General features: G+C 46.0%; 1 protein-coding gene across 1 annotated transcript in view; it reads right to left on the reverse strand.

Moving 5' to 3' along the window:
* Positions 1 to 21568, reverse strand: part of COG7 (component of oligomeric golgi complex 7) — an 85203-nt gene that overhangs the window by 6725 nt on the left and 56910 nt on the right. The window contains exons 11-15 of the mRNA XM_030300738.1: positions 16973 to 17038; positions 12215 to 12401; positions 10497 to 10637; positions 4123 to 4206; positions 129 to 243 (exon numbers count right to left, since the gene is read on the reverse strand). Coding sequence (XP_030156598.1) covers positions 129 to 243; positions 4123 to 4206; positions 10497 to 10637; positions 12215 to 12401; positions 16973 to 17038 — 593 coding nt within the window. The remainder of the gene's footprint in view (positions 1 to 128; positions 244 to 4122; positions 4207 to 10496; positions 10638 to 12214; positions 12402 to 16972; positions 17039 to 21568) is intronic.

Here is a 21568-nt window from a genome sequence, read left to right on the forward strand (position 1 = left end):
CTTTCCTGTCCCTACTTTAGACTCTCAACAACTCTCTCCCAGGGAGTCTGGAGAGGGGCGTGTGCGGGTAGGGGGAGGCTGGCAGCTACAGCGAGCCCCCTCCTCACTTTCTGGCGGGCCCTTCTCACCTTGCTCAGGAGGAAAGGGCAGCTTCCCAGCATGCAGCGCCAGTTCCAAGGCAGAGTCCTCCTGAGTCACAAAAGGCTCGAGATTCAGGGGGAGGGACATGATATACTGCCCAATCTGAAACAGAAGAAAGCACTTTCAGCCCACACTAACACAGGTAATTATTTCTGCAGTACATTCGCGTGCAGGCATTTAGAGTGCAGACAAAACCATTAGGCCTGGGGCAGCCCCTGATCTTTCCAGTGTGCAGTAATACTGACTGCTACGACAGCACCTTAAAAAAATCAATGGGAACTTGCATGTATATCACAGATTCATCCTGACACTAATGGCCTCACTATTTTTGGAATGCATTCAATGCAATCTCTACCTCAAATGAGGTAATAGATACCGACAAGCAATAATAAGTTATTATTACTATTCATAGATCCCAAACCAGTAAGGTGCTAAGGTCAGCAAGTGCATGGCCAAGCAAGAGTTCAAATCCTGTCTCCTGGACTTGGCTGTGGGTCTCTTTTTTAGAAATGTTCTAACTAAGAGAAGAAAGGAATTTTGTTGGGGGAAAAAAGCTACTTATGAATTAACCTGGAGGGAAAACTGTTGTTTGGATAATACAAACTCTAGAAAATAAAGATCAACACCACCTTCTTGGCTGGTGGGGGCTCGTAAAAGACCGGATTACCAGACATTTGGGATGAGCCCACAAATAATACAGTGTTTGTCCTGTGTTTGTCAGACGCACATGGCAGTCATCATGGGTAGAGACTTCAGACACCAGTTTCTATTAAAACTCATGCCTGTTTTGGTTTTAAGGTCAATATATGCTTTTGTTTCACAAATGAGGTTGATTTCAGGTTATGACAACATATTGTTTGTTTCTTAAATGGCTTTGAGCCTGTTGTTGCTTTTTGGGGGGTTCTATATTTATCCCATACATTTAAATTTACAGTTGATACTGATTCTGCAAAATGAAAGTCCAAGGATTATCCAAGTAAGATTTCCCCCTCCTGGCCTCACACACACCGACACGGTGGCAGACCCCCAAAATCTCCCAGCCCAGAGGGAGATTCCACACATTTCCAAATACTGAATGTGGGCTGGCTATAGTAAGTCTAAACATCCTATGGTCCATCATGCTAACAAAACAGAGTAGTTTGCTCTCCCTTTAAAGAGGTACACAAATGGTAAAATAAACGAAGTCAGCCTTTTTTCCTTTCATTTACTTAGTACAGTCTCTCATTCAAACTAGACAAGTGGGGGGGCGCCTGGGTGGCTCAGTCGGTTAAGCGTCCGACTTCGGCTCAGGTCATGATCTCGCGGTCCGTGAGTTCGAGCCCCGCGTTGGGCTCTGTGCTGACAGCTCAGAGCCTGGAGCCTGCTTCGGATTCTGTGTCTCCCTCTCTCTCTGCCCCTCCCTCACTTGTGCTCTGTCTCTATCAAAAAATAAATAAATGTAAAAAAAATAAAAAATTTCAAACTAGACAAGTGGGCCACTTTCCTCACTAATAACAACCATCACCATGCCTTTCAGCTTGCAAATGGCAACGAATTCATCATTTTCCTACAAGGCTGGAGGAAGAAAAGGATGCTATGGGATTTCTCCATTCTGATTCCATGTGGCAGGTACTTCCTGAATACTGACTATGTGCAGAGTCCGGGGAGTGCTCCTGTGTTTGGTATACTTCTCACCTGTAGCCATGACCTTCTGGCTAAATCCACACACCCAGCTGTACTTGAAATGAAGCGTCAGGATCACTATACCTCACATCTACGGTGTTTTTCATTTTTCAAAGCATTTTCTCCTATTTTGCCCTATATCATGTTCGTGCGGCTGTTGTGTGGGAGAGGGCATTCACCAAGGAGGCAAAGTGTCACTTAGGTGCCAAATTTCGATAACCTGGTATCTTAAACTTCAACGAGTTGGCTTAGATGGTGGGGACTGCTGTGGTCCCTGGACAGTTCCCATGACTCCAGGTCTCCCTCGGGAGTTCTGTCGACATTCATCTTTTGGAAATCAGTGCAGACAGGGATGCCTACCATCGCACCTGAGGATATTTTCCTACCGTTCTCACATACGCAATAAATACTCCTTGATATCCTGTTTGGGTAAGCTCAGTGACTCAGGAAAAATGAAGAGCTAGCTTTGTGGTCAGATGGACTTGGGCTTGAGTTCTGGCTCTACCACCGTGTGACCTTCCTGGTGTCCTCATCTCTGACATGACGATGACCTCATACTTACTCCAAAGGGCCGTGCCAAGGGTGAAATTAATGTTGTGATACATGCATAAAGCTCCTGGCGTCCTAACAGAGTGGCCACTGGATAAATGGTTTCCCTGCCCCTCTCTCACTCCCCACAGCCTTGCTGCTGGCCTGTGAAACATTACTGCCAACCAGCTCACACTGTCGTCAAGATAAAATTCTGCCTAGACGGCGCGCTAACTCATGGCATTGATAAAAGCCTAGCACTGAGCTTGCACACAGTGTGGGTTCGATGACTGTTCATTTCCTGAGTGCAGGTCACCAGCCCCCAGGTACAATCTGTAACTCAGGGGGGTCACGCCAGGTGGAAAAGGGCCCTCCCTTACTCCTCCATGTCTCAGTTTCCTCAGGAATGATTCCTTAAGATCATTCAATAATCTCTCAAGTCCCTTCCAGCAACATCATTTCCGGAATCAATTTAGATTGTAATGCATACTGGCTCAATTCTAAAAATAAGGTTATTGCCATTGTTGTGAAAAGCAGCCCACATCTGAATAGTTTCATCAGTAAAGGTTATCAGGTAATGGCCTGGAAAACGGGAGGAAAGTGACTGCCACTTTGAACTGGACACCCTCCCAACCGACAGAGAAAACAATGCCATATTCCTCAGTACTGCTGGTGGGATCACCAGACATTTCTAACCATACAAGGGTCACTTTTAAAATCCCTTTGCATCTCTTACAATAGAGTCATAACTGGCACAGCAGCGGGTTCTAAAGTGACAGCATTAGGCAGAGACTGCTTATCCCAGAATCACCCTGGAGAATCCCAGATGTCTCTCAGAGCTGGACTATATTACCTCTACCCAGTATTTGTCATGCACACCGACCTCCAAGAGCAACAGAGCTAGACTTCAGCAAGGAAGGAAAAGAAAGGCCACGTGCAGATGTCTTGGTGACTGTCAATTCCCAGGGGTGAATGGAGGAGGAAAGGACCCTGAACTGCCCCACTCCCCTGTAGGGTCTATTCTGTTCTTTTTCTAATATTAAACCTCTATAAATACAATTCTTAAGAGATTTATTTCCTGCTGTGAAATTCCACATGAAAGTATTCCACACGTAATAGGTGTGGAATAGGTGCTCACTAAAATGTTTGCTGAATTTGAATTCAGAACTATATACATACTGTTCCTCTGAAAAGTCCAGAGAAGAATCTGGCCACCTGCTTCCTGTCCTCCCAAGTCAGAATTTCCTACGTGTACTCACACTGTGATGCCCTTAGGTACTGGTCATGCCTCACATCGGGAGGTGTAAGAACATGTTACATTTTTGAAATCAGCTTGTTTTTCGTCAGTTGATTTAATAAGGAAATCAGCCGCCTTTCCTTAAAGTCCTGGATATGGGGGCACCTGGGTGGCTCAGTCGGTTAAGCGCCCGACTTCGGCTCAGGTCATGATCTCATGACTTGTGGGTTCAAGCCCCATGTCGGGCTCTGTGCTGACAGCTCGGAGCCTGGAGCCTGCTTCAGATTCTATGTCTCCCTCTCTCTCTCTGCCCCTCCCCTGATCATGCTCGTTCTCTCTCTCTCTCTCTCTCAAAACTAAATAAACATTTTTTAAAAATTAAAAAAAAAAATAAAGTCCTGGATATGGATGGAAACTACTCCATCCATAGGAAGCATAGGTCCAGACAGCACCGATGCGGTAATGACCACTTTCCCAGGAGGCCAGAATCAAAAGACAAGGCACGGTCTGCAATGCTATGACTGCCCCTGGAGAAAAGCGCACGGAGCTCTTACATTGCTGATGTACTCGAGAGGGGTGAGGCTGAAGGTGGGCAGATCGTCGGTCAGGGTCTCGCCAATGCCTGCTGTGTTCCAGCTCTAGGGGAGGGAAGACAGAAAGCGGTCAAGGTCACAGAAGCCAGGTGCCACAGAAAAGCACCACATGCCAGAAAATACTTGAAGAATGCACCATTCCTATAGGTGTCTTTGCTCCAAGATGGCCTTGGAAATCGTCACTATTTTACAGATCAGGGACTTCTCTTTAAATCATCACCTTGAGGGGCGCCTGGGTGGCTCAGTCGGTTGAGCTTCTGACCTCAGCTCAGGTCATGATCTCACGGTTTGTGGGTTCGAGCCCCGCATCAGGCTCTGTGCTGACAGCTCAGAGCCTGGAGCCTGCTTCCGATTCTGTATCTCCCTCTCTCTCTGCCCCTCCCACTCTCGCGTGCGCTCTCTCACTCTCTCGCTCTCTCTCTCTCTTTCTCTCTCTCAAGAATAAATAAGCATGGGTGCCTGAGTGGCTCAGTTGGTTAAGCGTTCAGCTTCAGCTCAGGTCATGATCTCGTGGCTTGTGGGTCTGAGCCCTGCATTAGATTCTATGCTGAAAGCTTAGAGACCGGAGCCTGCTTCAGATTCTGCATCTCCCTTTCTCTCTGCCTCTCTCTCTCTCTCTCGCTCAAAAATAAACATTAAAAAAAAATAAAAATAAATGTTAAAATTTAAATCATCACCTTGAAACCTGCCACAGAGAAAATCATCCTTTCTCTCTCCCTCTCCCCACCCCCCTCTGCATGCCTATAGATCCATAAAACAGGAGCTCCTATCTTGTCAACAGACCTGTTTGGTGGGAACGGATCCCAGTTGTTGATCCCACTCAGATTGTGAAGAGCTGTGTATCCTGAGGTCTGAGTTTCTCTACTCGGTGGGCACTACAGGCTAAGAGCTGCTGGGTGCAGGTGGCCTCTCTAACCCCGGGGTCTTCAGCCCCAGATCCTCCACAGAGGATCACATGTAAATCCCTATCTTGGGAAGCCCTTTCCGGCTGCAGGAATATTCAAACCACACTTCCTGACACTACATAACCGCTTTTATTTCTAGCTGTCTTCTGGACTTATTTCTCAGGGATTGAAAGAATCTCCAAACCCCACCAACTGCCCTTCTGTCCTCTTTGTGACTCCTCTGTCATCTGGGGAGATGCTCTTCCTCTTGACATTTCAAGTGAGTACATCTCCAGTATCACCAAGTGAGCCTCCCCAGCATTCTCTCTAGAGTCAGGCACACTGCCAGCACGTACGTGGTTACATTGTTCATACAGAACTTGGCACGCCTTCATACAGAAATCTAGTTTCTTCATTCCAGCCTGAGTCACCCCAAAGCCAGCCTGGAAAACAAGGCCCTCTCTGGCTGCGCTCCTGGAGTGGCTCCCAGGTCACGGTGGAGTTGCTCTCCACAGCCACCTGATGCCCGATCTGGTTGCTTGATCCTTTAAGCAGCGTTCCGGGAATGTAACGACCACGTCCACCCCTGGGCTCCCAGCCCAGGCTCAGCCTCAGCCGCCCTCCCCACGTCCCCTAGCACCGGCTCAGTTCTGATTTTCTTTGCTTGAGACCAGTTCTTTTTCCTCCCCACCCCCGCCCCTAGTTTTCTAAGCTCCTTGTTCTTGCTTGAGAATCCTCTTCTGTTTCAAAATAGCCTGCTTTTCTTCAGTTAACTCCCACCCCATTGAGAAGACACACTCTGATCACCCACATGTACCGAGTGCCCATGATGCACAGAGCCTTGTGCCCCACTTGGCAGAGAGGAGACAAAGAAGTGTAAGACTTGGTCCTCGCTCTCCAGAAGCTCCTTGAGAAACCAAGACCCCCTGATATGCTCCCACGCTATAAACCCCCAGGCACCCAGGCTTCCACTTGGGAGTTCTCAGGGGCAGATGCAAGGTTTGATACAGTAAGAGCTCTGGGAAGCAAGGGCTCCGGCTGATCATAGGGGGGGTGGAATGCCTGAGGTGCACAGACGGAAGACTGGAAGAGAAAGCATAGCCCTGAACTGTGGGCTAAGAAAGGGCTTTATTTTCAACAAATAAGTTGCGAGACGGAGAGGAGAGGGGAGAGAGGGGAGGGGAGAGAGGAGAGAGGAGAGGGGAGAGGGGAGAGAGGGGAGGGGAGAGAGGGGAGGGGAGAGAGGAGAGAGGAGGGAGGAGGGAGGAGGGAGGAGGGAGGGGAGGGGAGGGAGGGGAGGGGAGGGGAGGGAGGAGGGAGGAGGGAGGAGGGAGGAGGGAGGGGAGGGGAGGGGAGGGGAGGGGAGGGGAGGGGAGGGGAGGAGAGGAGAGGAGGAGAGGAGAGGAGAGGAGAGGAGGGGAGAAGAGAGGAGAGAGGAGAGGAGAGAGGAGGAGAGGGAGGGAAGGTCCGGAAGGATGGCCTATAGTTCATAAAAGACACATCGAGCAATCCCGATGTGCACAATGAACCTGGGTCCTGATTCAAACAGTGAAATTATGACCTTTATGACAATTGAAAATTTGAACACTGATTACTGATATCAAGGAATCATTTCTGACTTAGGGGTGATTATGGCACTGTGATTATTTTTAGAGTTGCCCCCCTTTAGAGAAGGGGTATGAGACAGATGGCCAGGAGATGACCATGCTGGAGCAGGGTGATGAGGACGTGGGGTTCAGTAGACTCCTCTCCCCATTCTTGCATATGTGTGAACACCTCCTCAATAAAATGTTTTTTTAAACCGACTCTTACACTGGGTCTGGGGAGCCAGGGAAGGGTCCTGAGTGGGGGGACAAAGTCAGAGTGGTGCTTTGTGAAGATTAATGCAGCTCCTCAGGAGGACTGAGGGTGGGGAGGCAGATAAAAAGCTCAAGGAACAGCTGGGAGAGGAGGAGAAGCCCATCGAGGGCAGTGGCTACAGGAACAGACAGGAGACATCTTTAAAAAGAAGGAACAATGCAACACAGTGGTGAGGTCACTGGCAAAGAGCAGAGGCAAGAGGGCAGAGACAGGAAGGCCAGGGAGGCAGTGGGCTGGGAGGGGGGATGGCACGAGGGCTGAGCTGCAGGGAAAGGGCAGCATCCCCCAAGTGCATCCAGGGGACTCACACTGCAGGCTGGAGGCCCCAGAAGGCTCCAGAAGGCTCCGTGGGGAGGTGGGAGGAGAGTGGACAGGCAGAGGGCAGAGGGGAGAGGGGAGAAGAGCCGGAGTGCAACGTGGTTTGCAAGAAGGGTGGGTGTGGATCGAACTAGGGAGGCACTTAGCAAGTTAGGGCGACAGGGAAATGGTGTTGGTTATTTTTTAATTGTTCAAAATTTATTTAAAATTTCCTTCAAACAGGCTTTTTCTATCCATCTGTCACCAGATAATGTGGGCAAACGTCAACAGCCTATTTGGAAATGGAATACAGTGTTGGTTTATATTCTTGAAATGTAAAAGGGTAATACAATTTACTGGCAAACATTAAAAACAAACACTGAATGACCAGGGTTTAATTTTCAAATCCTTAAGGCCCAAGTGTTTGCCTTTGTGTTGTGTGCTTTCCCCGCTGGCAACTCTCAGAGAGCAGTTCCTCCTAATTTCAGTTCCCAGCGCCCTGGGGGGCTGTGGCGGTGAGGCCTGAGTGAGGAGGTGAGATTCAGGCAACCAGGAGCCCAACTGTAGTGGGGGCTGTGGAGTACAGAAGTGGGGGTAAAAGAGCAGCGGAAAGAAGGGAGCTTCCAGAACAGAGGGTCAAGATTTTAGGATTTGGGGTGGGGGCATGAGTGACCTAGGTAAGGGGATCAAGAGCACACTTACCGTGCTGAGTGCTGAGTCAAGTACAGAATTGTTGAATCACTATACTGTATACCTGACACTTACGTAACACTGTATGTTAATTGCACTGGAATAAAAAAGAGGTAAAAAAAAAAAAAAGATCCTGGTTCTTAACATTAACATGAATTGCTTGTTTTATCCTACAGTACACATGAAATAGTTTCAAAATAGCTATACCATTATTACCAACAATAAAATTACTGTATGAAGTTCAAAAAAAAAAAAGATTCTAAGCTCTTAATAAAAATAGGGGCACCTGGCTGGCTCAGTTGGTGGAGCATGCAACTCTTGATCTCAGGGTTGTGAGCTCAAGCCCCACGCTGGGTGTAGAGATTATTTAAAAAAAAAAAAAAAAAAGGCACCTGCGTGGCTCAGTCAGTTAAGCATCTGACTCTTGGTTTTGGCTCAGGTCATGATCTCACGGTTGGTGAGTTCAAGCCCACATCTGGCTCTACGCTGACAGTGCTAACCCTGCTTGGGATTCTCTCTCTCTCCCTCTCTTTCTGCCCACCCCCCCCCAAAATAAACAAATAAACATTTTTTTTATTAAAAAAATTTTTTTTAATGTTTATTTTCAAGAGAGGGAGAGAGAGTGTAAGCAGGGTCGGGGCAGAAAGAGAGGGAGACACAGAATCCGAAACAGGCTCCAGGCTCTGAGCTGTCAGCACAGGGCCCGACGTGGGATTTGAACCCATGAACTGCGATACAATGACCTGAGTGAGACAATGACCTTTTTTTAATTAAAAAAAAAAGAAAAGCGAAGAAAGATAATAAAAGCAGCCAGATCTGGAGGTTGGGGAGGGGGATGGGAAGGATGAAGAATGCTAATCCCCTCCTCTTTCAGAGCAGCTCAGCTGGTATTAGCAGCTACCTGAGATGCAAACATGACTAACCCAAAACAAGGACCCCAGCCTCTTGATGGTTTTCGTAATCTTTTTTCAGCAACGTTGGAAAGATCTTCTGGGTACTGATATCTTTTGTGGGGAAGAACCTATTATCTCAGGCTCCACGATTCCTCTGGTTTCACTTAGTTTATCTTCCTTTTCTAGTCACGTTCAAATGAACGTTATGTTGTATACATTTTGGCTTTAAAGAACAGCACGTGCAGGACAGTGCGTCCCCTCTGTGGATCCATCTATCTATCCACTGGTGCCCGGCCAGCCTCCAACTTGGGGCAGGAAGAGGTGTCTGTCTGGGTTGAACACCACACATTCCCAATGATTTCTACACTGTGGGATTTTGAGGGATTTATTGCTTTTTTCATTGTACGTTCCTGTACCACCTGAATTTCTGAAAATGAGTATGTGCCATTTTTACTTCTAAAAAACTGTCATTCTTACTTAAAAAATGAGAATCGCAGAGAAGAAAGCCAGCACTTATTAAGCATGTACTCTGTGGCAGCTGCTGGGCTAAATTCTATCATAATACAGATCCTCACGTATCTGCACGGCAGGCCCAAGTCACAGACATCACTTCCACCGCGCTGTGACAGGAGCACCTCTCCTCCAGTTTCACCCTCCCCCACCCACGACAGAAACACAGAATCTGACCAGGGTGGGTCCCACGGCATTTTTCACGGAAAAAATCATAAAGAATGAAAATCATGGAATTTCAGAACTTTGAAAGCATGTGGTCCAACCCCTTGTTTCATGGATGGGGGATCTGAGACCCAGAGACTTGACCCAGGTCATACGGTGAAGTGAGCAGCTCTTGAGCCCTGGCCTCGTAGGCTTTCTGGAGGGTGGCAGGAAGTAAGGAACCTGTAATCGTGCCCTCCCAGTTCTTTCCACTTCCTAAAAGATCTCTTGGTTATTAAAGGTCCATAACTGGATCTTTCTCAAAACACTATCTCTAAAAACAAAACAAACCAAACAAAACAAAGGTGAATCCAGAGAGCCTGGAACCGTCATTGAGAAAGGCTGGCAAAGGGGTTGTCCTAGAAATCCAGATGGCAGTGATGACACGGGGCCCGAGGAACTCAGAACCAGTGGAGAAGCTGTGACTGATGGGTAGTCCCTTGAAGGGAGTCAGAACAAGTAGAACAGAAGCCAGGGAAGGGAGGCACTCTGGGAACAGCCACAAAGAAAAGGCATCAAGGATAGAAAAGATCAGAGTCCTTCAAACTCCGTCAAAATCACCAGATCAGATCTGGGGAGGCGCTCTCCTGGGTGGAGTTCCAGAAACAATGCTCCTGGAAAGGACGCAATCTCAGGGGATGAAGAGCGTCTGTGACCTGCCCCTGCCTATCCAGGGGCACAGGATCTCCCTCACTTCTCCCTGCCAGGGTACAGCTATGCTGATCCAAATGGCGCAAGTTAATCAAGCAGTAATAATAATCCCAAGAAGCAGTCTAGAAAGAAAGCATCTCGGTGACTCCAATTAAGATAAGAAATTCTTGCTAAGCAGTAAGTTGCAAGGGAACAGTGAGTCTGTAAGGTGGGCCTTTCAGCCAGGAGAGTTAGAGCGGTTCCTCCTAAAGCTCCTGGGGAGTGGGAGGAGGCGGTGCCCACACTAAAAAATGCTTGGGAAGGAGGCAGTGCCCAGGGGGGTGTCTGCAGTCAGTGGGAAACTCACGTCCATCTTGGAAACAAGAAGCAGCTGCTGTTTGATGCGCAGGAAAACGGAATCGAAAGCCAGCTGGTGGGCCTGCTGGTTAAGTCGAGTCAGGGCCATGCGAGATGCAGACAGTAGGTTGTGGTTACTTGACCCTTTTTCCTAAGACAAGAAAACACAAAAGGCTATTAGGGCCTGGCTGTAACCAAGGTTTTAGCTAGTTTGACATTTTTGAAAAGCCACTGAGAGGAAAACAGTGAGGGGGCAGGTCTATACAGTAGTGTTCCCAAGCCTGGTTGTGCCCTGGCACCTGCTTTGGAACATGCTGGATTACAGCTGCACAGGCTCCACCTCAGGGCTACTGAATCGGAGTCCAGCAGGGGTGTGGGCCCAGGAAGCACTGTTTTAAATTCACTTTTCCAGGTAATTCTGATTCTTCTGAGCTCACACAAGCTGATGGACTGCAAGTGTAGGAAAAATTAACCTGTGGCTGTTCCTCGGGGATAGAGGAAGAAGGAGAAAACGATAAGTGTCAGGTATAGACAAGACTGGGACACAGAAGCCTGATTCCCAGCGAGGTCAACTCAGTTACACCTGACTATACAGCAAAGCGCGCACAACCTATACGAGTCCCAGGGAATTCCAAACCGCCTGAGAAAATACAGAGATGGAAAATGTAACCCTGGTTTTGCTATTATAAGTGAACCGATTACAACAAACTAAATCAGATCAGCAATAAAGATAAACAGAACTGCTTTCACCTAATCACGGAAGCATGGATGAATGAGCCTGGACAAGTGTTTTAAGAAGTGTTTGTCAAGCTCAGATGCAGCCAGTTGGTGTGCCTAAGTGCAAATCTGAGACCGTGTGAGGGCAACAAGGAAGCCTCAGACATGTCCAGAGGGTCACTGTGCAGTCGCCCCCAGAGCTCAAGGCCTGGTAGGACACTCTGAGGTTGCATTTGGTGCCATGAGAACAGCAGTGTCTATTCGAACCCGACCAGGGGATGGGGAGATGGTTCTGGAAGGGATGTTGCAGCCCTCCTAGGATCCTGGGGCCAGTCAAAAGTTGCTGTGTGGCTCATTCCATTTATTGGGAAGTTCTTCTGTCCCTGGACCCCAAGGGGCCCAAAGCTCAGAGTCAAGGGCAGCACTGTGGTAGATCAAGTAAGAGCTTAAGCTAAAGGACAGCTCGGAGGGAACACGTCCCCCCGGGTCCTCCTGCTCCCATGAGGACGCACTTGCTCTGGAGGCTTCCTCTGGCTTTTCTCCACCCCTCGTCCCTCCCCTGGGGAAGAGGCTCGACTTCCCCCATGGAAGGGCTGGGGGCCTCCTCTGTGGCTCCTGCCCACCAGCAGGGAGTACACACTCTGGTCCCCTCTCTGCCATTAACAGGGGACTGTCCCCAGACTGGAGCCAGGGGCTACCTGCCCCACCCATCCCCACGCAAGTCTGACTACGGCAAGCCCATCTGGACACACGTCTGAAGCCACGCTCTCCCGCCCGCCTTTCGTCAGTAATAAAGCTCCACTTATCCACCTCCTACACCTATGTATCCACTGGTTCTGACCCGGTTTTGTTTATTAGCTCCTGAAAACGTGATGTGAGTGAGACAGAGAAGTGGCAGTGGGGCACGCTGCAGACCACAGCCACCCCACAGAGCCAGAAAGCCTGGATCAGGGAAGGGGTGACGAGAGAAAAGCTTCCATGTGCAAGAATGCCATCCGTCTGGTCTCATACCTTGAGGGTATAAAGTATTTCCATTAAACTGGCATATTCAGCAGGGTTATCTTTCTGGAGGTAATTATATTCTTGCCATGGGTTCCTGGTAGAGCTCTTCCTGTCTGTCAAGATGCTGTCCTGAAAGCCGGCCAGGTTCCGAGGGCTGTAGGAGTCCGAGAGATACCTGCCAGCTGTGGACAAGATCCTGAAATGAAAGCGATGACCATTATGCCCTGAGCTATTTGTGGGGAACTTCCTCCTTGGGGCATTCAGCTTGCTCCTTACTAAAATCCTAGGATATGCTTTTGAGGCAGATTGATTTCGGGTCCATTTTATAAGGAAAGGAAGACATCTTTCACCGCTGAGGCGTGAGCCGCAGGTCAGATGCATGAGACACCAGGTGTTTTCATTTCCTATTTAACACTCAGACCACCAGAATATGCCACCTTCCTAATGTGACATACAGCCTACACGGAGCAGTGCTCGGTTGACTACGGTCTGGAACACTATACATGTTCTGTGCAGCCCTTTCTCGCTCTGTGACCATCACTGTGTGGAACAAAGCCACAGGCTGCTGGAGGGCACCTTGGCCACAGCAGCACCAGACAGGGGCGGGAGAGTCGGTCCCAGGACAGTGGTGGCAGCACGTCGAAGCACACCTCCAGCCACAGGACTCGCTATCACACAGCCGGGCCGGAGTGGCGTTTGTCTTCAACCGTCCTGTATGGTTTACTTTCGTGGCTTAGGTGCCACACAGAGATCTACTGAGAGAAGCAGGCGCTTTCCAATTGCTCTGAGAAGGAACAATGCCTGGGGGAGGTTCTCAAGGACAGCCAATCTTTAGGGCTTGAATCTCCATCTTCTGTCTCCACCAAGGGCGGCCTTCCCTGATGGATGCTGCAAATCCTCCTGTTTCCCCCGAGCCCAGCTCTACCATCTGGTCTATACGTCCGGAATTGCACAGCACTACGTGAACATATGCCACCAGGAGGAGAGACACTGTATTACGTCCCGAGTGTGGCTAACTCCCTAACCCCTCCTTCACCATAATTTCTCATGAAAGGAATTGCTGCGGACCTGGCAGCTTTTAGGTGCACGCACTTTAAAAAAAAAAAAAAAAAAGTCCAGGGGCGCTTGGGTGACTTGGTTAAGACTCCGACTCTTGATTTCAGCTCAGGTTATGATCTCACGGTTTGTGGGTTCAAGCCCAGCATCAGGCTCTACACTGACAGAATGGAGCCTGCTTGGGATTCTCTCTCTCTCTCTCTCTCTCTCTCTCTCTGCCCCATCCCATCCCTGTGCATGCACATACTCTCTTAGAAATAAATATTTTTTTAATTAAAAATTAAAAAACAAGTCCAGTGAGCCTATCAAGGAATGCGTGTACTTGCAAACAAACGGTGGGGACAGGCCCTTCTTCAGGAACCGCTGTTGACAAAAGCAGCTACCTGCCTCTGCCACTAAAAAGTTACAGTTTTCCCTCTTGCTTAAACTACAGGTTATTTTGGCTGGCTCTTTTGTCTGCCAAACTGTGGCCTATTCCTGCCACCCTTACTTCCAAGTCTTCACTATCTGTGGGGAAAAAATGGGGGGTTCCTCCCCCCCACACACACCGAATTCCTAGCACTGAGCACAGGGCCTGGCCCATGGCAGGGGATGCTGGGTTTGGCAAGCAGGAAGTCGAGAGCTGCCTTCTGGGAAATCAGTTCCCCTTGGCAGGGTCACAGCCATACGTGTCTCCACTGTCGGCTGGGGGAAACTGAAGAAAACCAGATACGTCAGGAATGTTTTAAGTATTAAAGATCACAGTTTAAAATGTCACTATAGTGTGCTCTACAATAAGAACCAAACCTTAAAAAAAAAAAAAAAAAAAAAAAAGAGGAATAAATATAGCTCCAACCCCAAGGAATGAATGGTATCTTTTCCTCCCCAGCCTCCTCTTCATCCAGACAGACACCATTAGATGATCTAATCATCAGACTCCGACTTCCTAGGACGTGTGTTTGCTAGTGCTATGAACGAAATCTTACTGAAACCACTGGATTTCTTCACTCATAAAGAAATGTCTTCTCATCATTGGAATGAGCTATAAGCAGGTCTTGGGAATGTCAGATAATTAAACAGTCCTCGACCTCAAGTAGCTCAGAGATTAACCAGGGAGTCCAACCTCCATCAATGTGGCAGGAGAATGCAGTCAATATGCACAAAGGAGGGAGAGACTAACGTTACACTTCCATCTGCTTCTTCAATTCATTTCCTTTCACAAAAAGTTGTTAGCCACTTCTTCACAAGCCATGGAAACCTGTAAATTTACAACGGATCCCCCAAACCTGATTTCCCACTGAACTGAGACCTCATCCCAGTGAAAACACCACTGGGCCAAAAGTTAAGTGGTGGGTGCTGCGAACATGCAGACGGGCCGTAGCAATCTCCCTGGCATCTCACCCAACTTGCCCAGTGCAAGAAAAAGCCTTCTAGTGGCACTCAGCCCATAAATCACAAAATGATCCCTTTCTGCGAGGTGATCTTAAGAGCCCAAGAGCCAATGTCACTCTTGTCGCTGAAGCCATCTGGAGTGTTTCCAGCTACTGACTCTGCCACCCAGGGGCTGGTGGGGAGAGGAGTGGCCCTTGGGCCAAGTGGAGTCTGGGCTCCCCAGGGGAGACTGACAGGCAGATAAGTTTTATAGGCAGCTGCCACACGTGGCCTCCCTGATGGGAACACAGATGATGACTGTCACTCTTTTCCCTTTCCAGGCTCAGTGCTTTCAGAATGATATCGCCTCTCAAAGAGGCTCCCTTGGATACACCCAGTCTGTTCTCATCTCACGCCAAAGCTCAGGCCAGCCTTTCAGCTTCTCTGGGCTGCAAAATGCAGGTGGAGAGAGAGGCTCATCCTTTATCTACCATGTCCCCATTCAGCTTCCTAACCAGATTTTTCTTTTCCTTCTAGAATGTAATATTCACTTTCATTAAAAGATTAAGGAAAACCTATGTGTCCTGATATGGAAAGATGTCTGCTTTACACATGCAGAGAAATCCACGTCCAAGGAGAGACGCTAACTTGTGAGAAAGACAGTGTGGGGGTGACACACTCTGGACGGCTCAGCTGACGTCCAGGTTCCAATCATGGCCTCGTGTCGTGGTTCCATGACCTCAGACACAGCTATTTCCACAGATCATTTATTTTTACTTAAGTTACTACCTGTGCCAGACTCCATGCCTCTTCGTCTGTAAAAATGGGGATAAGAACAGTACCTACCTCTTTGGCCACTGGGAGGATTAATGACTTAATTCATGTAAAGTCCTCAATGTCAGAGCTCAGTAAATTATGGGTGGGGGGAGATGTTAATAATGTTTCTTCTAGAGAGGATTTTTCACGTGAGTAGAGTTTTCATTTTTATTTTGCATACTTATGAACTGTTTTAATCTTTGCAATGAGTTGGGGCCAGGCTATAATCACTACTGAAATTAATAAAATAAGCTACATGCCTTTCTTTCAAATACATAAATGTGACATTTTCAGCTCTTCCTAGGATGCCTCTGAAAACCCTGACCCACTGGCCCTCCACCACAGGCTCCCCCACAGTATGTGCCTGTGTGCATGTCGGCACGAGTGTGTGCAGAGGGTTATTGGTTACTGCATTTATATTATCTACACACTCCACTATATGCCTGGGGTGTCCGGTTTTATTCACTCCAGGAACTCACATAATTTCTGTGCTGGGCTGTTTGGGAATTATAAACAGTTGCACATCCTAGCCAGCTATAAGACAGCTGCCCAGAACAAAAACCACTGTGGGAGATTGTGGGACTTGAAGACGGTCTGTGGGCTCAGAAATGAAAGAAGAGAAGAAGTGGCCAAAAAAAAAAAACACCAAAAAACAAAAAACCAAAAACAGCTGACTTGGAGCACTGACCCTGTTCTTCAGCAACTCATCCCTACTTCCCACGGGGTGGATGTGTTGTTGTGTACACCCCACACCAACCACTCCCCCCCCCACCCCCCGGAGCTTTCATTTCACAATAGACCACTGCCAGAAATTCCTTCCTGTCTGGATTGCTTTAGGACAATAAAGAATTATCCCAGAAAGAGGTGATGGGGCTGCTGCTAGGCCCTCACACAACTGTACGAAATAGATTTCTTCCCCCAGCTCCTGGAAAACACAGAAATCAGCTGTCCCAAGGGAATGGGAAATTTAGCTGGAAGAAAGAAGGAAGGAAATTTGGGAGTCTGGAGCCCTCTGAGTCTCGGGAAAACTCATCTGAAAGGGGCCACTGCAGGGCAATGGAAAACCCTGGCAGGTATCAGAATAGAGAAAGGGGTCAGAGTTAGGGGAGAGAAAGGAAACCCTCCTTCAACACACACCACCCCCGGCACCACAGAATTCTGCAGAACCCGGAAGGCTGGCTGGATTAATCCCGATTCTACGGGCTGCCCCAGGTGAATTCACCACCACCTACAATGCTGTTTCTATGGAGAAATTTATTGTGAGTCCCGATAACTAACTTACAAACAAGCAGTGGGAATCCAGCCCAATTACAATTTGGAGACAACATGTACTGTTTCCTCACTTGGGCTGAAACTTCCATATCTAACCAAAACTTTGTGACCACTGCCAAATAGCTCAGAGCCTTGCCCTTTTTAGGTGCTCAGTATTTGTTAGTCCTCGAGCTGTGTGGCTTCCAGATTTGACCATATGTTGTCATTGCTGTGCTGTGCGTTCTATCCGGTTCTTCCCAAGAACCCAGGGACTCGCCCACAGCCCTCACCTACCTGTTTGCTAGCTGCTGCTCGAAGTCCCCACATTGCCGCAGGAGCTCGCCACAGGTAGCTATTATCCTAAACAAAACAAAAGGCACTTCAAGTTCAAGTATCTGGAATGTTGACACAGGACAAACATTATCTCATTCATAAAAATTCTAGCTATTCACTCCTTTTGGTGGGGCTGGATTCTGGAAAAGTGGTTAACCATTTGACAGTCTACCTGACGTGTTTTACTAATTAGTAATTCATGGAGAAGGTAAAAGTGACCCCCTTCTAATGCCCTCAAGTCACAGGCCTCTCTGCTTCGAATCACAGTTCTGTCTACAGGTCAAATGATCTTACATTTCCAAACTACTGAGGAGCTCTGGGGCTTTGTCCTTAAGAAAACGGGTTGGAAACACTTCCTATCTAAAATTTAAAAACCAGGGCACCTGGCTGGCTCAGTCGGAAGAGCATGCAACTCTTGATCTCGGGGTCGTGAGTTGGAGCCCCACATGAGGTGCGGAGATTACTTATTTAAATAAATTTTTAAAAACTTTAAAATAAAATTCAAAAATCAATGATACATTTAAAAAATCATTCACCACAATCAAGTGGGATTTATTCCCAGGATGCAATGGTGGTTCAATATTTGCATATCAATCAACGTGACAGATCACAAGAGAAAGGATAAAAATCACGAGATCAGGGGCGCCTGAATGGCTTAGTCGGTTAAGCATCCGCCTCTTGATTTTGGCTCAGGTCTTGATATGGCAGTTCATGAGATCGAGCCCCATGTCAGGCTCTGTGCTCACAGCACAGGGCCTGCTTGGGATTCTCTCTCTCACTCTCTCTCTCTCTCTGCCCCTCCCCTGTTCACACTCTCTCTCTCAAAACAAATAAACATTTTTTTTAATTTTTTTTTAATCTTTATTTTTGAGAGAGAGAGAGAGAGAGACAGAGTGTGAGTGGGAGGGGCAGAGAGAGAGGGAGACACAGAATCTGAAGCAGGCTCCAGGCTCTGAGCTGTCAGCACAGAACAGAGCCAGATGCGGGACTTGAACTCACGAACTGCAAGATCATGACCTGAGCCAAAGTCTGACACTCAACCAACTGAACCATTCAGGTGCCCCCAAATAAACATTTTTTAAAAGTCATATGATCATCTTAATAGATGCAGAAAAATCATCTGACAAAGTACAACATCCATTCATGATAAAAAACTCTCTAACAAAGTAGGTTTAGAGGGAGCATACCTCAACATAATGAAGGCCATTTTTGAAAAACCCACAACTAATATCCTCAATGATGAAAAGCAGAGAAGAGCTTTTCTCCTAAGGTCAGGAAGAAGACGAGAATGTCTGCTCTCACCACTGTTATTCAATATAGTACTGAAGTCCTAGCCTCAGCAATCGGGCAACAAAAAGAAATAGAAGGCATCCAAATTGGTAAGGAAGAAGCAAAACTTTCACTATTTGCAGATGACACAATACAATATAGAGAAAACCCTAAAGAGTCAACCAAAAAACTGCTAGAACTGATCAATGAATTCAGTAAAGTCAAAGGATACAAAATCAATGCATAGAAATTTGTTATATTTTTTTACACTAATAATGAAGAAGCAGAATGAGAAATTAAGAAAACAACCCTATTTACAACTGTACCAAAAATAATAAAACACTTAGGAATACACCTGACCAAAGAGATAAAAGACCTGTACTTTGAAAACTATAAAACTCTAATGAAAGAAATTGAAGATGGTACAAATAGAAAGATGTTCCATGCTCATGGACTGGAAGAAACAACATTGTTAAAATGTCTCCACTACCAGAAGCAATCTATAGATTTAATGGAAGCCCTATCAAAATACCACCAGCATTTTTCATAGAACTACAACAAATCATCTTAAAACCTGAAGGGAACCACAAAAGACCCCAAATAGCCAAAGCAACCTTGAGAAAGATGAACAAAGCTGGAGGCATCATAATTCCAGATTTCAAGATATACTACAAAGCTGTAGTAAAACAGTATGGCGTTGGCACAAAAATAGACACATAGTTCAATGGAACAGAATAGAAAGCTCAGAAATACACCCACGCATATAGGGTCCATTAATCTACAACAAAGGAGGCAAGAATATACAAAGGAGAAAAATAAATCTCTTCAACAAATGGTGTTGGGAAAACTGGACAGCAACATGCAAAATAATGAAACCGGACCACTTTCTTACACCACACACAAACATTAACTCAAAATGGATTAAAGCTTAAATATGAGACCTGAAATCATAAAACTTCTGGGAGAAAATATAGGCAGTAATTTCTTTGACATCAGCCATAAAAACATTTTTCTAAACATGTCTCCTCTCAGGCAAGAGAAACCAAAGTGAAATTAAACTATTGGGACTACACGACCAAAATAAAAAGCTTTTGCTTTTTGTGAAAGTAACCATCAACAAAACAAAAAGGCAATCTACTAAATGGGAGAAGATATTTGCAAATGATGGGCTAATATCCAAAATATATAAAGAATATATACAACTCAACACCAAAAAACCCAAATAATCCAATTAAAAAATGAGCAGAGGACTGAATAGATGTTTTTCCAAAAAAGATACACAAATGGTCAACAGACACATGAAAACATGCTCAGCATCAGTCATCACCAGGGAAATGCAAATCAAAACCACAATGAGATACCACCTCACACCTGTCAGAATGGCTACAATCAAAAATACAAGAAATAATAAGCATTGGCGAGGATGTGGAGAAAAAGGAACCCTCCTGTGATGTTGGTGGGATTGCAACTGGTGCAGCCAATGTAGAAAACAGTATGGAGTTTCCTCAAAAAAGTAAATATAGAATTACTATATGCTCCAGTAATTTCACTACTAGCTATTGACCAAAAGAAAACAAAAATACTAATTCAAAAGATATACCCACCCTCATGTTTATTGCAACATTATTTACAATAGCCAAGACATGGAAGCAACCCAAATGTCCATCCATAAATACCATATACACTTGGATAAAGTGTATGTGGTATGTATGTATATATGTATGTATTTATACATACATACATACATATACCTATATACATATGTATACATATATATATACATGTATATATATATGTGTGTGTGTGTATGTATATATATATATATATATATATATATATGTATATACACACACCACATACGTGTATGTGTGTGTATACACACACACTGGACTATTAGCCATAAAATAGAATGAAAAATCTTGCCATCTGCAACAACATGGATGGATCTAGTGGGTATAATGCTAAGTGAAATAAGTCAGTCAGAAAGATACCACAGGATTTCACTCATATGTGGAATTTAAGAAACAAAACAAAGAAAAAAAGAGAGTCGTAAATACAGAGAACAAACCGGTGATTGCCAGAGGGGAGATGGGTAGAGGGACAGGTGAAATAGATAAAGGGGATTAAAAAAAATTAAATTTAAATTTAAAAACCAAAATTCATTACTTAGTATTTGTTAGATGTCTGCTATTTACAAGGCAAAGAAAACTATTTTGATACTAGAAGTTATCTCTCTGATCACATGAAAGGCAGATGAAGATTAATCCACTTGGCTTGTCAGAGATAAGCCTGAATGACCATCATACCTGTATTTAATAATCCTTTAATTTTCAAGTAATTTTATGCTGGGCCTCCAACTCCAGGTGCTGAGTCCTTCAACACCAAACTATAATGTCAGGACAAATCCAAGGATTAAAAAACATCTAAAGTCTAGTTAATTTTTAACTTTCTCTAAAAGTGCCTATCATCACCGGGGTATCTAGGCATTCCATCATAAGAAAGGTTTATGAGAAAGTGAAATATTCCACTTTTCACTTGCCTCAGGTACAACAGAATAATCTTGTGCATAGTATTTTCTGGTGTACCAAGCCACCAACGACGATAGGGGATACAGTTAGCATCTAGAACATTAAATTTCATCCCCCCCCAAATAAAAGTCCAGATCAGAGCCCATGAAGAGATGATCCCCGGGAGGCCCTGGATCAGAGCAGATCCAGGGTCTGGATGTGCCGGATGTGTGGGCCACCACGCTGAGACCTACAGGTGGCACCGGCACCCTGTGCACACTACCTAGGCCAGGGGTCAGGCAAGTGGGTGAACAGCAGCCTCCCTCTTCTGAAGAGCGGTTTTAAGGAAAAGAAATTCTTTTTTTTTTTTTTAATTTTATTTTTTATTTTTTTTAATTTACATCCAAATTAGCATATAGTGCAACAATGATTTCAGGAGTAGATTCCTTAGTGCCCCCTACCCATTTAGCCCATCCCCCCCACACCCCTCCAGTAACCCTGTGTTTGTTCTCCATATTTATGAGTCTCTTATGCTTTGTCCCCCTCCATTTTTACATTATTTTTGCTTCCCTTCCCTTATGTTCATCTGTTTTGTCTCTTAAAGTCCTCATATGAGTGAAGTCATATGATATTTGTCTTTCTTTGACTGACTTATTTCACTTAGCATAATACCCTCCAGTTCCATCCATGTAGTTGCAAATGGCAAGATTTCATTCTTTTTTGATTGCCGAGTAATACTCCATTGCGCATATATATATACACCACATCTTCTTTATCCATT

Source organism: Lynx canadensis, chromosome E3 (assembly GCF_007474595.2).
Source record: "Lynx canadensis isolate LIC74 chromosome E3, mLynCan4.pri.v2, whole genome shotgun sequence".
Classification (NCBI taxonomy): domain Eukaryota; kingdom Metazoa; phylum Chordata; class Mammalia; order Carnivora; family Felidae; genus Lynx; species Lynx canadensis.